Raw genomic sequence first — 14,611 nt, 5'->3', positions numbered from 1 at the left:
ACACTTTCTTTCCATTACAAAGTTAAGCTGCAGCAAAGAAAAAAATGGAAGGGCTGAGAATTGTTTTGAAATTGTACTGTCTTATAAATTAGGAAGATCCCATGTGTGTGGGATGGGACAGAAAAGACCTGCTTCAGTTCTGGTTCCCTACATCCAGCACTGACAATGAGGGAGGAGCAGAGCCATCAGCACCAGCCACAGGGCATCCCCTCTGGTACTGTAATCTCCCAACTAATGTATGTGTGTAATGATAGACTTGTTAAGGACTGACTGCTTTGAAGCAGTTTGATGATATTTAAAAACGAATATATGCTGATAACAATTAGTAAGGTACAAGATTTAACTCTTAGCACATGTCTGTTGTTATAGTAAATTTTGTTGTAAAGTTTAAAATGTGGTTGATTTATCAATCTGACACTATCACAGCAACCTTCTTGACTGCCTGACAAATATCTCAGCACCACCAATGTGCAGATGAAAATATCCTCTCAAGGTGACCTTGTGCTCTGCACACTTCTTTCTTTGGAGGCTACGTAATAATCTGGAAAACTGTTCTATACCATCTACATGGATGGCACACCAAAAGGCTGGGATTTCTGCAGCAATTCAGAATGCTTTTCTGTTGTGTTTACCAAGTGTTTCTTTGGGCACTTTTCTAACTCTTTGACCAAGCCACATTCTAATATTGCAACTGAATACTTGGAATGCACTGGCAAGGTAGCACACCTTCCTTGTAACCACATTCCGTTTATTACTGCCAGCCCAGGTTTCCCCCAAGTTTTTCATTCTGAAACCATTTCCTGATTTTGTCATAGGGAGCTGTTACTGTTTTTTACCATAGGTTCTTATTGTTCCTTGCTCTTGGCTTAGAAATCTTATACCGTAGCACCCGGGCACATACCTGCGGTAGCTTTGTTTGTATTGTTTCCTTTTCACATGTCTGATTCTACCTCTGGCATTATTTCCTTCTTTCTGCCTGCATAGATTTCTTAGAGTTTTTTTTAATGTTAATTCCTATGGTTGGAATAGGTCTCAAAATGTTAAATAGATACAAGTGTGGCGCAGATCAGAACAGTGCCAAATGGAAAAACTTCAGTCTGAGATTACTGGAGAGCATAAAATAACTGAATAAATAAGAATCTAATTGAAATACGGACTCTGGCCATTGTCATCTGTATAACATGTTTTCAGGTATTACTCACAACCATTTAAAACTGCTGATTATGTTGTTAGATTTTCTTCAGTTTTGTTTCCCAGACAACAGATTTTTTAAAATCAGCAGCAAAATGTGCAATTGGGAAGGAAATTCTGATGCTGACTAAGAGCAGGAGGATGCAAGACAAGGGCCAGAGACAGCGCACACTTGCTCACCTAGAAGGACCTTTTATTATGTTGGCCCATAATGTCAGAGGCAGATGTTGCTGACATGGCAAAAGAGGTTGAACCTTCCCACCAACATTCTGTTACGCTCTATTGCCATGTGGCAGATGGCAGCAGAGCAGCACTCTGACACAGTGTTGTCTGATGTGGAAGTGCAGATGAAGCAAAGGTGTGTCACTGAATTCCTCCACGCAGAAAAAAAAATGGCACCCATTGACATTTGTCGATGCTTGCTGAATGCTGCTGGAGGCCGAACAGTGGCTGTGAGCACAGTGAGGCGGTGGGTGCTGCCTTTCAGTAGTGGTGACAGCACTTTTTACTTTATCTTTTCAGAGAGAATGGTGAGGTGCTGGAACAGGCTGCCCAGAAAGGCTGTGGATGCCCCATCCCTAGAAGTGTTCAAGGCCAGGTTGGATGGGGCCCTGGGCAGCCTGGTTTAGCATTAAATGGGGAGGTTGGTGATCCTGCCTGTGGCAGGGGGGGTTGGAGATTTATGATCCTTGAGATCCCTTCCAACCCTGGTCATTCTGTGATTCTGTAATTCTGTGTGCAGACTGTAACAAGTGAGGCACACAAGCTCTTGTTCATCACTGGCAAAAATGCACAGCTAATGGTGGTTACTGTGTTGAAAAAATGAGTTTTGTATCTGAGGCTTTGCTCTACCAAGTAGTGTTATTGTTCTCTTCATCTGTTGTGGTTTCTATGGAAATAAATAGGAAGCGTTACCTACAGGGTAATCTATGTGTATATATATATATATATACATTATGTGTATATATAGTGTATATATAGTATATATATATACACTATGTGTGTATATATATATATATATGTATATATATATATATACATATACATACATATATATATATATATATATATATATATTCTCCACGAACGTGCTGTTGCCTAAGAGGTCCCAGCTCCTGGCCATGGCCTTGTCAGCGTGCTGCGCCTTCATGACATGCTCCATTGCCTGGTGCAGGCAGGGGCAGCTGCAGGTCTTCTCCCTCAGCGAGTGGCACGACGTCCGCGCATCGCACTGTGCGTGCTGTCCATGGCAGCACCAGCGCGTGTGGTTGCTGTCCCATCTCAGCGTGCGCGCAGGGCTGAGGTGGGGTCCAAGAGCCGTGCGGAGCCTCGGGCAGCCTCTGTCGGCGTGACCGTGCACCTCTCGCAACCGGACGTGAGCCAAATTTCTGATGTGGTCTAAAGAACCGGATTCTTATTAAAGACAAAGTAACCGGAACCTAGTTTATATGTCATCCAACTGCTCTCGCATTCAACAGGCACCGCACGCCGTAGCCGCGCCGTTCCCGTGCAGCTCCCCAGCCCCCGCCGCCCCATGCCGGTGTCCAGGCAACGACGGCGGCGTCACTTCCTGCGGTACCGCCCCTCCCGCCGCAGCCCTCGGGCCGGCTCCGTTCCGAGCTCGGGCTGTTGCGGCGATCGCGACACGTGGCGCGATAGGGCGACCCCGCTGGCGCCGGCCCGGCGGGCAGCATGGCCGCGGCGGCCGAAACGGCGGGCGGAGGAGGCAGCAGCCGGCACGAGAAGAGCCTGGGGCTGCTCACCACCAAGTTCGTGTCGCTGCTGCAGGAGGCCAAGGACGGCGTGCTGGACCTCAAAGTGGTGCGAGGGCGGGGCGGCGCGGAACCGCCATGGCCGCGGCTGTGGGGAGGCCGGGGTGGCGCGCATTGCTGCCGGGAGCGGCGAGAGGCTCCGGGCGGCTGTCAGGCTGCGGCCGTGCCCCGGGGCCGGGTCACCTGCCGAGTGCGAAGGGAGCCGTGGTCCCGTGCAGCCCGACTGGCTTCGGTTGTTTGTTTTCACTTTGCGGTTGCTCTGTTTACTGACTCTGTGAACTGACGCCTATTTAAGGCTGTTTTCGGCCCGTTCCATGCGGGGTGTGAGGTAACAGGGCTCCCTGTGGCGTCGCTGCCGTGCGACAGTGAGACCTCCGCCCGAGAGCAGGGTGATGAAGAGGTGGCATGAGGGCGGTGTTGGCCGGGCTGAGGATAAGCAGCTCGGTGCCGTGGTTACTTGAATCCTGTCAGGACAGCTGACCGCGTTCCTTGGCTCTGGTAGCGGGCTCTGGGAGTGGAGGTGCCCTCGGATACTTTTCGCGCAGTGCTGTTCAGAGAGAGCTCTTTAACAGTGTTACAGCGGAAAGTGAAAGTTGTCAGTGAGCCAGGAGGGGTCCCGGAGGTGTTACATTCCAGCTGGGCGCTCAGGTGGGCAGACTTGGAACTACGGCTTGGGTGTTTGTCGTTCGCCTCTGCATGGAAGGAGTTCTTCTCCCACCAAGGGGAAATAGCAGCACGTATGGTCAGGGGAAGGTAAACAGGCACTGCAGAAATGACAAAGACTTCTGCTCAGGGCATTGGAAACCGGTTTCTGAATGACAGAATACGGTTTGTTTTAAGTAAGCACTAACTGAAGAGAACAAAACGTTGGGACTTTCATAAGCAATTAGTCAAAATGTACATTTTTTTGTAATCTGGCGTTTCTCATAAGCGAGTCACGTGTGTAGGGAAAAGTGAAAAGCAGCATGCATACCCTGCTGGTGCGCTCAGGGAAATGAGCTCCTGGTGTGAAACAGTGTTTTCCAAAAGATGGTTCAATCATCAAAGTTTTTTTCTGTTGTATTTACACATATTGACCATCTGAGTAATATTTCCGTACAAAAATACTAAGTACGTCATGAAGAAAACAGAGTTTGGAAACTCCAAGTGTACTTTGTGATTTATCAATGGAGGAAGAACATTTCCTGGTGATCTCTGGGCACCTCTGTAGCTGACCATCTGTGAAGCAGCCCCAGGGGACACAGATGCTAATCCCATGCAGGTTGCTGCTCCTCACTCTGGGTGCAGGAAGCCCCAGCAGTTGTGTGTGTTGAACTTTGGAAGTGTTTTAGCACTGACCGCTTCTCTGCTATAATGCCTGACAAATTATGGGAGTGAGGATTGTCTTGAGGCTAAATCCTACGGGGCTCATTTTAAAATCAAGCAGCTCTTCCAGAATAATTGCGTAGCTGTCCCTGAATAACCCTGTGTAAGTAAATGTTGCTAAGGAGGTAAGCTTAAAATGTCAAGGGATGAGATGGAAGGGAAAGAAAGCAAGCTCCTCTGTTCAGAAATCCATCGTTTGCAGGGAATGGATAAATACAGAAAGATCACAATGAGCGAATAAAGGCTAAGCCACCTGAAATGACACCCAGAACACAGTGTGTTTTTTCTCTTCGGCAGTGTACTCTGGCTTCCACCTTGATTCCAAGTAGGCTTGGCTTGTAGCAAAATGGCATCCCTGCCATACTCGGGGCTAAATGGTATTTCTGATCAACAGTGCAAAGCACTGAGTACCCTGAAATTTGTTTGCTTGCCGCTGAAGTTTATTCCACGGCAAGAGACAGAAAGCATTGCAAATGTGGGGACAGGAGGGGACTTGGGATTTGAAGTTCTGATGGAGTTTTTTTGTCTCTAGAAAATGCAAATCAGTGGAGTCCTAAAACCTAAGCAACTAGAACAAACAAACAGTACCACCAAAGACAAAATTTCCAACTGAAAAACTGTGTTATATAAGAACTTAGCCTCTGATCTCTGAAGCACCTGCCTGATGGGAAATCAAAAAGAAGATGGGGAAGAGAGTGCCTGTCTACATTGTACTGTTTCTATATCACAAAGAAGGTTCCTGTTGTCCACTGTCATCCCCTTCCATGAAGTTTCTTTAAAGGGAAACGTCTCTGATATGATCTAAACCTCATTCCTTGTCCCTGGTTGAACCAAGACCTGGAAAAAAAAAAAAAAAAAAAAAAAAAAAAAAAAAAAAAAAAGTGCAGAAAGCAAAGTATTCATCAGGTGCCCAGGAAGTGCACATCTAGGAATGCTTTGCGTCAGGTACAAAAGAATCCTCACGGACAGAATTATGAATGATCAAGCAGCCTATTTCTTCTGACTTACAGTGTGCTCTGCTGTCAGTGACATGTTGTGACAGCACATACAAACACACTGTAGCTGGTCTGGGTCAGAAAGGGAAGTGGTGGTGGCTGCCAGTGTTGGCTGGTGTTCTGGCAGCTCTGAATGCTATTGAGGCTGTTTCCTACAACTCGTCACATGGCAAGATGGCTTACAGGACAATGTTGGCTTACAGTCTTGCAGCTCTCCTTCTGTCAGCTACTTTGAGAAATTACCCCATCCTCCCATATCCCAGCAGTTAGGGGATAATAAATTCAACATGCTGTTGGCCTCAGATACTTGTTTTGTTGCAGTGCTGCCATCTTCCTTCCCTTCTGTTTCATGCCTTGTAGAAGGAGTGCTGTTGGGTGGTGCAGATACCAATGGCAGCTCTGGCAGTTAATGTGAGCACTCCTCCCTGGTGAAGGTGGGCTTGCTGGCCTTGCCTCATGTGATTTCCCTCACCATCAGGAGGCCACACTTGCACGCTGCTTGAAGCAGATGCTAAACTTCTGAATTTATCATTGAGAATGCCCTATCCTTGAAGAAAGAATTGTTTCTGAAGGGCAACAGTTCAAGCCAATTATTATTTGGCATTCTTTTCAGGGGAATGGGTTAGAATGTCTGTTGTTTGCCCCAAGTTGCTGATATTGCTGATATGCTCTTGTCTCCACAGGCTGCTGATGCCCTTGCTGTAAGGCAGAAGAGAAGGATCTATGATATCACCAACGTTTTAGAGGGTATTGATCTCATAGAGAAGAAGTCAAAAAACAGCATTCAGTGGAAGTAAGCGTTGTCATTTCTTCATTTCTTACTGTGCTTGAAAGCAACACAAACTCCCTCCATCAATTTCTCCTGACTGGTTAACATAGGATGAAGAAATATTACTCTCAGCAATGAGCAATGCAACATTTCAAAATAACATCCAAGTTACAAATGAACCTCGTTGGTCTTTCCTTTATTTTGCATCCTTGATACATAGATTCAAGTTTAAAAGCTATAGGAGAGATACTTTCAGAAAACCTGAATTGCTACTTTCTACCTATCACTCGCACTCCCTAAATCCGTGACAGGTGTTGGGGAACAGTATTTCCACCTACACACCCCTCTTAATTATTTTCTCTGGTCACTGACTATGAAAGGGTAACTGAAGTGTTAAGAGAGCAGGAAGGGGAAGAGAGCTGTGAACCATCTCTAATATAGAAAAGCTACATTCTGAAAGAATATAAGGTTAGGTAGAGAGAAAGTCTCAATCTGATCTGATTTTTAAAATGCTCATTTTTCCCATAAAATGCTGCTGGGAGAGTAAATTTGCTTCATAATGAAATTTAGAAGGTTTTTCAAATAATTGATGGCATACTTAGGAAGTGTTCTTTTAGATTTTCACTTCTTGTGGTTTCATGAATCTTTATACTTTTTTTTAAGAGGAGTAGGTGCTGGCTGCAATACAAAAGAAGTCGTGGACAGGCTGAGGTATCTTGAAGCTGAAATTGAAGACCTAGAGCTAAAAGAAAAAGAATTGGATCAGCAAAAACTGTGGCTACAGCAAAGCATCAAGAATGTTATGGATGATTCTACAAACCACCAATATCCTTTTCAAGAAACAGTGTGCATCTTGGAACAAGAATTAAAACAGCAATTAAAGCATAGGTAAAGGGTGAAACATGCTGTAATCCATCCATTTCATCCAGAAGCAAAGGCTAAGGAAGAATATTTTTTTTTCTCTCTCTCCAGGTTTTGGTCCAATAAGAGTATAAATGATGTTTGCATGTATTTTTAAGCTCTGTGATTGTACAAATGGTAACCTGAAAATAATCTAGCATGTGTATGTATTGCAGTAATTTTTAAATCCATGGTATAATCCTGATATCTGGTTTTAAATTGATTGTACTGCCGTTAGGCACTTGGATTTACACCTTCTTAGCTGTATTTTACATGAATCTCCCTCCTATCCTCCCAATCTTTTACTTTTCTCTCTTGAAAAGTGAAAGCTAAAGCCAAAGATAAATTGAGTTGAGTTGACAAAGATCTGAAGCTTGTTAGATTCAGAACAGGAAAAATATCCTGTGTGCAAATACCCCATAAGCAGAAAGATCCAGCCGTATTGCTTGTAATGTGTTCATCTGTCTTGCAAGATACTGTGCAAAACAGACACGTCTGAAACTTAGAGCAGGAAAATGCCCTTCTTATTGATAGTACCAGTGGTAAGTACTTAACATTACTTGCAATTGTTCTGCAGAAACTATACTTACAAAATTTTGTAGTAAAGGAGATTTAAGCAAGGTATGAAGAGAAACGTGCCATGGGAGAGTTAGCAGTGGAATTAATCCCCCAGGGTAGATGTTGGAATATCCATCACTGGATGTTTTCCAGAACAGGAGAGGCAAACAACTGTCTGGAATGTCTTAATAATTGATCCTACCTTGAGGCAGGGGAATGGGTCTGAAGATGAACTCTCAAGTCCCCTCTAGCGGTCTTTTTGTGTGGTTTTTGGGGGGAAATCCTGATACACTGTTGAATTATATAATGTGAAGTTAATGAGGTAAATGGTGTTCTTAAAAACAAGATTTTACATGTTTTCTGTTTGAAAAGAATTTCTTCTCATTCAAGCTATTCAGCTCCTTCTCTTTTGGTATTTTCTTCACATATATAGATATATTTTTCTAATAGTACAGAACTGGGTTATTTTAAAAATAGTCATTTTTAACATTGTAAGTCAAGCCTTGATTACACCTTTGAGTAGCAGCAGTAAGGTTAGGCTTAGTTTGGACAAACTTCTTTTTAAGGCATCAAATACCAGTTTCACGTTGCTTTAAGAAAGATGTTCCTTGACATAAATTACATTTTCATATGTCACCCATGAAGATATCTGTAACTGTTTCAATGGTGAGTTGCTCCTATGCTGTATCTCATGAAATAAGGGATTTCCTGATCTTCTTGAAACTCAACTTGCTAACCAACCTGCCTTTCCCTGCAAGTATTTTGTGTTTAGAATAAATATTCAACAGTGGTCAGAAGTAAACAAATACATCTTCTACTGTTCATGTCCCCCAGGTTCTAGTGTAGTTATAGTCACACACTGTATGGAATGGAAGTTCAGCTGTTTGAGAGTGCTGGTTTTGGATGTCTTTTTCTCTGTGCACACTTTGCAGGAGTTTGTCTCCGACCCTGACAGAACCAGGGACAGGGCTTGCAGGTCCCATCTGAAGGCCAGCCATGTTTAGATTTCTTTAAGTTTTCAGATGATAGCTTGAGTCAGAAGGAATTCCTTGTGATGTTACATGGGGCCGGCTGAAGTTAAAGATGGAACATTGCTACTAAACAAGAAAGATTCCTTCTGTACAGGAAGTTTGAACAAATTGCCAAGAATTGCTGGCAGAAATTATTTCCCTTGACACCCTTTCTGGATCCCAAATTACTCAAGGGAGTATTGTTGTTCAGCCTGTTTGCCACAAGGAAGGTTGGGTTTCATTATGAATAAAAATGTAACATTAGAAACTGCTGTGGAGTTTTACAAAACAAGCTGTTGCTGAGAAGTTAGTTGTTACAAAATATGTAGGAGGTGTTTAAGATACCAATCGCATTGTACTTGGTATAAAATATATCTCAAATGGCAGGGGAAAAAGAGCATCATTCCAAGTTATGGATGAAGGCAAATTGATGTGTCCTAACTTTAATAATTTGCGATGCACGTAGTAAAGCTACAGGTGAGTGTTATGGCCACCTGTTGCATCTTAGTTGGATGTGCTGCAGAAGCTCTAAGTTCAGGTATTTGAAAATGCTGACATTGAAGACAACATCTGAAATGTTTTTTTGCTTTCCTGTGTCACCTGTTCTCAAAGCAATTAAGCAAGCTGTATGAAAGAGATCCTTTCGCTGAGAAGGAAGCTAGTTAAATATTGGGTTTTGGATCTTACAGGGACTATGCAAATCCCATCCTAAGTGTATTTGTGCTGGAATTATGCAGTACTTTGAGTAGCTTTAGAGAATTATTCTTATTTGAGTGGATATCATGCAAGATGTAAGAAAAATACGCACAGTTAACACTTTCTTAAAAATTGCTATTTAACCAGGAGACACACTTCTAGCAATTCAAGCACCTTGTGGTACACAGTTAGAAGTACCTATACCCGAAATGGTATGTACTGGTTCCTTGTTTACCTGAGTGCTGTAGGGGGACAGTGGAAAAGAAGAGGTAGACTGTAGCTGAGGATTTATCTCAGGCTGTGATGAGAGAGGAAGGAAAAATATTAAGCTAGTCTTAGTTGAGGATGGAGGAGCTGAGTGGGAAAAAGTGTTGTTGTTTGTTTGTTTGTTTTTCAGCACACCTAAGTCTATGTATACAAATGAGAAACTAATGACAACTTGTCTTATATTGGAAACAAGATATAATAGTTGGTTTCTTTGTCCTCTCTTCTCCCTAAATCTTAAAGTTTGCAGCCTTGCAGTTTAGGCATGATGTCTTGAATTCCCTTGAGAACTTAACAGCAGTAACTTTTATGTGTCAAATTTCAAACATTATTGTATTGCTAAATCAGAACTTCTATGAAAATGGCTTTTAGATTTATTTGCAGATGTGGTTTAGATGCTGTTCATGTTTAGTCACATAGTAATATACTGAATAGAGAAACACACTGCAGACTTCTTTATAGCTGAAAGGTTTGTTAGACTCGGCAGGATTAGAGGAAGAGGCCATATTACTTAGCTCTGTCAATCTTTAATCTTTTTTCTCTTTTTTTTTTTTTTTTTTAAAATGCATTGCTCTGTTTTAAATAGGGTTGATACCTTACGTAGTTGGGAGAGAGTGTTGCATGAAGCAGGACAGACACAATGGTTTTAGAGTGGTGAAACTCACAGAAGTTTCAGAAGCTATTTTTAACGAGGCTAAGCACAATCTGATATCAGAAGAGCATCCAAAGCTAGGACCATGAAGCTGGTCCAGTGATACTGGTTTGTTCATCCGTGCTGAAAACAGTTCAGGCAATGGTATGGTTCCCTGTGTGGTGAAAGCAGTTATGATGCAGCTTTTTTGACTTTTTGTTGAGGACAAAAGCAGATGATTTAGTATTCCATCAGCAACTTCAAATGGGATTCATTTACTTTGGTTCCCTCCCCTCAGGCTCCTTTTCCACTTTCCTCATCCTCATTTTTTTTCTGGAACATACTTGCTGAAAACCTGTTTGATGAATTAGCCAAGCAAAAAGAATGCCTAGCAAATCAGCTAAGAAATTGTTTCTACTGACTCAATGATTCTGTGTTCACTTGGTCTGAGTGAAAACTTAATTATTGTGGCATGGTTGGTCCCAACTAAGATGGTTCTGAAGCTCCATTTAAGAGGAAGAAATGTAAAAGTATACAAATCTTTTATCTGTTTTGTTACTGATAAGATGTAGCCCTACTGTAGGTTTCGTGTAACTTGAATTCAGAACTTAGTTAAGCCCTTCAAAGTGTTGTATGTTTGTGTTTTGTGTAGCTGTTCTGGTCAGATAAACGCATAACAGAATTATTATGTTTCCTATTAGATCACTTATATTTGTTTTAAATATTTGTTTCCTGTCTGAATATGATTTGGTAAGTCTGACAATCAAAATTTCTTCCTAGCATTTTAATTAGAAGAGTACTGTATCTTCTGGGAGGTAAAAAGTACATCGAGAATTCTGTTTAAGCATCTTCATTGGTTACTATGAGAAATAAGTCTATGCAATCACTATTTTTGGTACAGTTCCGAATTCTGTGGGCATTTTAACTTTCTTAATACACCATCTCTACAGGGCCAGAATGGACAGAAGAAATACCAGATCAATCTTAAAAGTAGTTCAGGACCTATCCATGTACTGCTTATAAACAGAGAATCAAATTCCTCCAAGCCCATGGTGTTTCCAGTTCCTCCACCCGACGACCTTGCACAAACCCCATCTCAGCCTGCAGCTCCAGTGATTCCCCTTAAACCTACTCCAGCTCCTGAAAACCCACCAGAACATGGCCTTAACCAGGAACAACAGTTGCCAGAAACAACAGTGGACACACAGTCAGGTGGGTCTGAATTATTTTTCCAACTAAGATGGGTGGAGAAAGGCTTAGGGGGAAGAAAGAGAAATGGTGATAGATAGAAGAAAGGCATATCAACAATTTGCATAACATGGCAGGTGTCTGTTAAGAAACTATCCCAAGGGGCTTACTAATGGCTTTCAAGAGGTTCTTCCTCTTCTGTGCTCTGATTGATTTCACCCTGATTGATGAAACAGATTTTCCCCTTGTAGCTTATCATCTTACACCGAACAGGTTTTGCATGTGATTCTGGTTGTTAATCTGAGATGTTTCTCCAAAATGCAGGGTGGAATTAAATTGTCAGCCTTAGACGGGAGTATATGATTTGATTTGTGCCACAAGGTCACTTACTTTCTTCCACATAGCCACAATGAGAGACTGCCTGAATATCTGGTATTTTTTTAAATCGTAATTGTAGGATAATATGGAAATATTTAAGAAAATGTCATCACCGTTACAGTCTCTGTTTCTGAGGGATCCTGATAAAATTGAGTTTGTGAGTTTGGAATGGAGAAGAGATTCTTCTTACCTCAACCCAGACATTAGCTGTGTTGTCCTCAAGAGAGAAAGCCAGATGCAGGTCTTTTACATTCCTTTTTACAGTAATAGATTTTATAATGTGCTTTTCTGTCTTTGTAGAAAGCAGTTTGCAGCAGAACAGTACAACTCCAGCAACTCCTTACTCTAGCCTTCCAGACTCAGTGTTGTACCCCAGCCTTTCAGGAGATGTCGCCCAAGCTACAGCGAGCTCCAACGACTATCAGGCTTTGCTCCCTCTGGATGTTAACTGTATTCTCAAGCCAAACTCATTTGACATAGGAAAGATGGAAGAGCCCACAGGTAGGAAGAAAACAGTTGCTATTCAGTATTTTTGTTGTTTCCTGAGCCATTCTTTCTGCCAAGCTACCAATGAGTTACAAGGAGGGAAGGATTAAGGCTTTTCCCACAGAGGAAATGATAGGCATTTGTTTATCTCCCACTGAAGCCACAGAGCCAGTTCTGGGTAGCAAGCTCATTTTGAGCAAAATACCTTTCTCTGCTATCAAATAAGCTACTCATTGCACATGGCTTTAGGGTTATAAGAGATTGACTGTACAGCTTGAGGAAAGCATGAGAAATTTATCAGGAAAAACTGAGGGATAAAAACAGGAATATAGTTTATATATTTATGCAGCAAGCTGTCTCCACAGCTCCTAGCATGTGCATGTGAGCCGTACTGTACCTTACAGTTCAGTGTTGTTACACAGGGAATCTGTTAACTGCAATAAACACATGCTCCTGTTTTCACAGGAAATGTTGGTGGGGATATTATTGATGAACTTATGTCCTCTGATGGTAAGTATTTAGCATCCTTACTTGCAGATATTAAAAAAGTAGCAGCATGGTTTTTATATGAACAGCACTCTTGGTAGGTGTCTTAAATCTCATATCAAGAGCCAGCATGATACTACTTCTTTCCCCTGTACTGCCTCTTCTATCTTTGTCATTCTCATCTTTGCATCCCTATCTGTTCCCTGCAACGCTTTTATTTAACAGTCAAAATATGAAGCCTTAATCCAGCAAGAACTTACGTGCATGAGTAACTGAACAGTACTTAATTTGAAAATAAATAAAGAACAGGTTGATGACTCGAGTGCCTGCCTTAAATATATATATATATTTATAAACAATATATATATATATATATATATATATATATATATATTGTTTAATTCTGTTCTGCCTCAGGCCTCTTCCATGAGCTCTGAGCAGATATTTCAGAGCATGTTTACATGCCTGCATACAGATTGATACTTGGCCAGGTCTCTTACACTGGCAGAATGAATACAACCCTTTTCTGGTCTTGCACCTCCTTGGCCATATGTATGCAGAACTGAGCTACAGTGGTTCCATACACTTTATGACCCCCTGCTGTATCTCACTGAACCCAGCTGCCTTAGTCCTTTTCCCATTTAACTGTGCTGTTCTGTGAACACCTTGTGTTAATATCTGCTTTTCAAGCAGGCAGACTTGGGGCTTATCTAGAAAGAAACATGCAGCTACAAGATCTAAGAGGGAAGCTGGAGTTGTATGAACGTGACAATAAAATATGTGGATAAAACGGAAATACTCTCCAATTTTAGAACAGCTACAACGTGCCCAACTCTTCTGCATTAGTCTTCCTGAGGTACAGCATGAGGGCTGAGGCTTCTCCTCCTGCATTACCCAAAAAGGGCTTCAAGTCCATGCATGAAATGCAGTGCAGAGAAGCTGACAGCTTCCGTTTTTCTTCTGTACAATAGAGATAATATTAATTTCTTTATCCACATTAAATATCTGAAGACTAATACATACAATATTGTCACAGGAAGGAGATAAATATAAGTAGTGGCTTTTTGACAAATTTTCAAAAGCTGCTTAGGAGTTCCTTTGCTGCAAAAGGAGAGAGCAGGTCCATACTTCACAGCTTTCACTCCACCCCCAGCAAATTTATGTTAGATACTAAGGACAAAGGTGTAGACATGTCACCTATTGCCTTAGTTTGAAGGCAATACAGATAGTCACAGTATGTGTCCTAGCATGTTTGTGAGATTATCAAGGCAATATTTTACTTAAGACTGACCCTGGCACTGGTGATGATGAACATACTGGATTATGAGACAGGACTGATATTCCAAAAGTGTTTTAACTTAAACTAAACTATTCCTGCTTTACAGTTTTTCCTCTCTTACGACTCTCTCCTACTCCCGGAGATGACTACAACTTTAACCTGGATGATAATGAAGGAGTCTGTGATCTCTTTGATGTGCAGATACTAAATTATTAGATATTGTGTCAACCAGACTACTTATCTACCTCTAACGATAACATTCTAGACTTCTTCATAACCTAAGTATTTGAATAATGAATGTATAACTTCTTAGTTCACTGACTCTGGGAGTATATTTCCTTTTGCTTCCTTTAACTACTTCACAAAACGAATTTTACCACCAGAAAAAAGGGCTTTTTTATCAGAATCTTGGCACGTTTTTCACCTGAGTGTCCTTTGTGTAATCCAATGATTTTGGATTTTTCTTTTCTAAGGAAAGCAAAAATGCTTTAATAGCCTTCCAAAATGATTAGGCTTTTCTCATAGTTACCAGCATTTTCTTTGAAGCTTTACTGCCGAGAAGCTGTCAATATTTTATAATGTTCCCATCAAATTTGAAACTTCCACTGCCAAGCTGAAGTGAAGGATATCAACTTGAGTTATG

General features: G+C 41.7%; 1 protein-coding gene across 1 annotated transcript; it reads left to right on the top strand.

Annotated features, from left to right (window-relative positions):
- Positions 1–2,883: 2,883 nt before the first annotated feature.
- E2F5 (E2F transcription factor 5) lies at positions 2,884–14,184 on the top strand (the record flags this gene model as incomplete). The annotated part of the gene is made up of 9 exons (XM_079533688.1): positions 2,884–3,012; positions 6,007–6,116; positions 6,756–6,938; positions 8,173–8,216; positions 9,404–9,468; positions 11,102–11,363; positions 12,018–12,218; positions 12,669–12,713; positions 14,075–14,184. The coding sequence occupies 9 exons, from the start codon at positions 2,884–2,886 to the stop codon at positions 14,182–14,184; spliced, it is 1,149 nt and encodes a 382-aa protein (XP_079389814.1).
- Between the last annotated feature and the right edge of the window lie 427 nt (positions 14,185–14,611).

This window comes from Tetrao urogallus, assembly GCF_951394365.1.
Source record: "Tetrao urogallus genome assembly, chromosome: 3".
NCBI classification, from domain to species: Eukaryota; Metazoa; Chordata; class Aves; order Galliformes; family Phasianidae; genus Tetrao; species Tetrao urogallus.
Note: the sequence above shows the minus strand (reverse complement) of the source record. Positions and strands in the feature narration are given on the sequence as shown.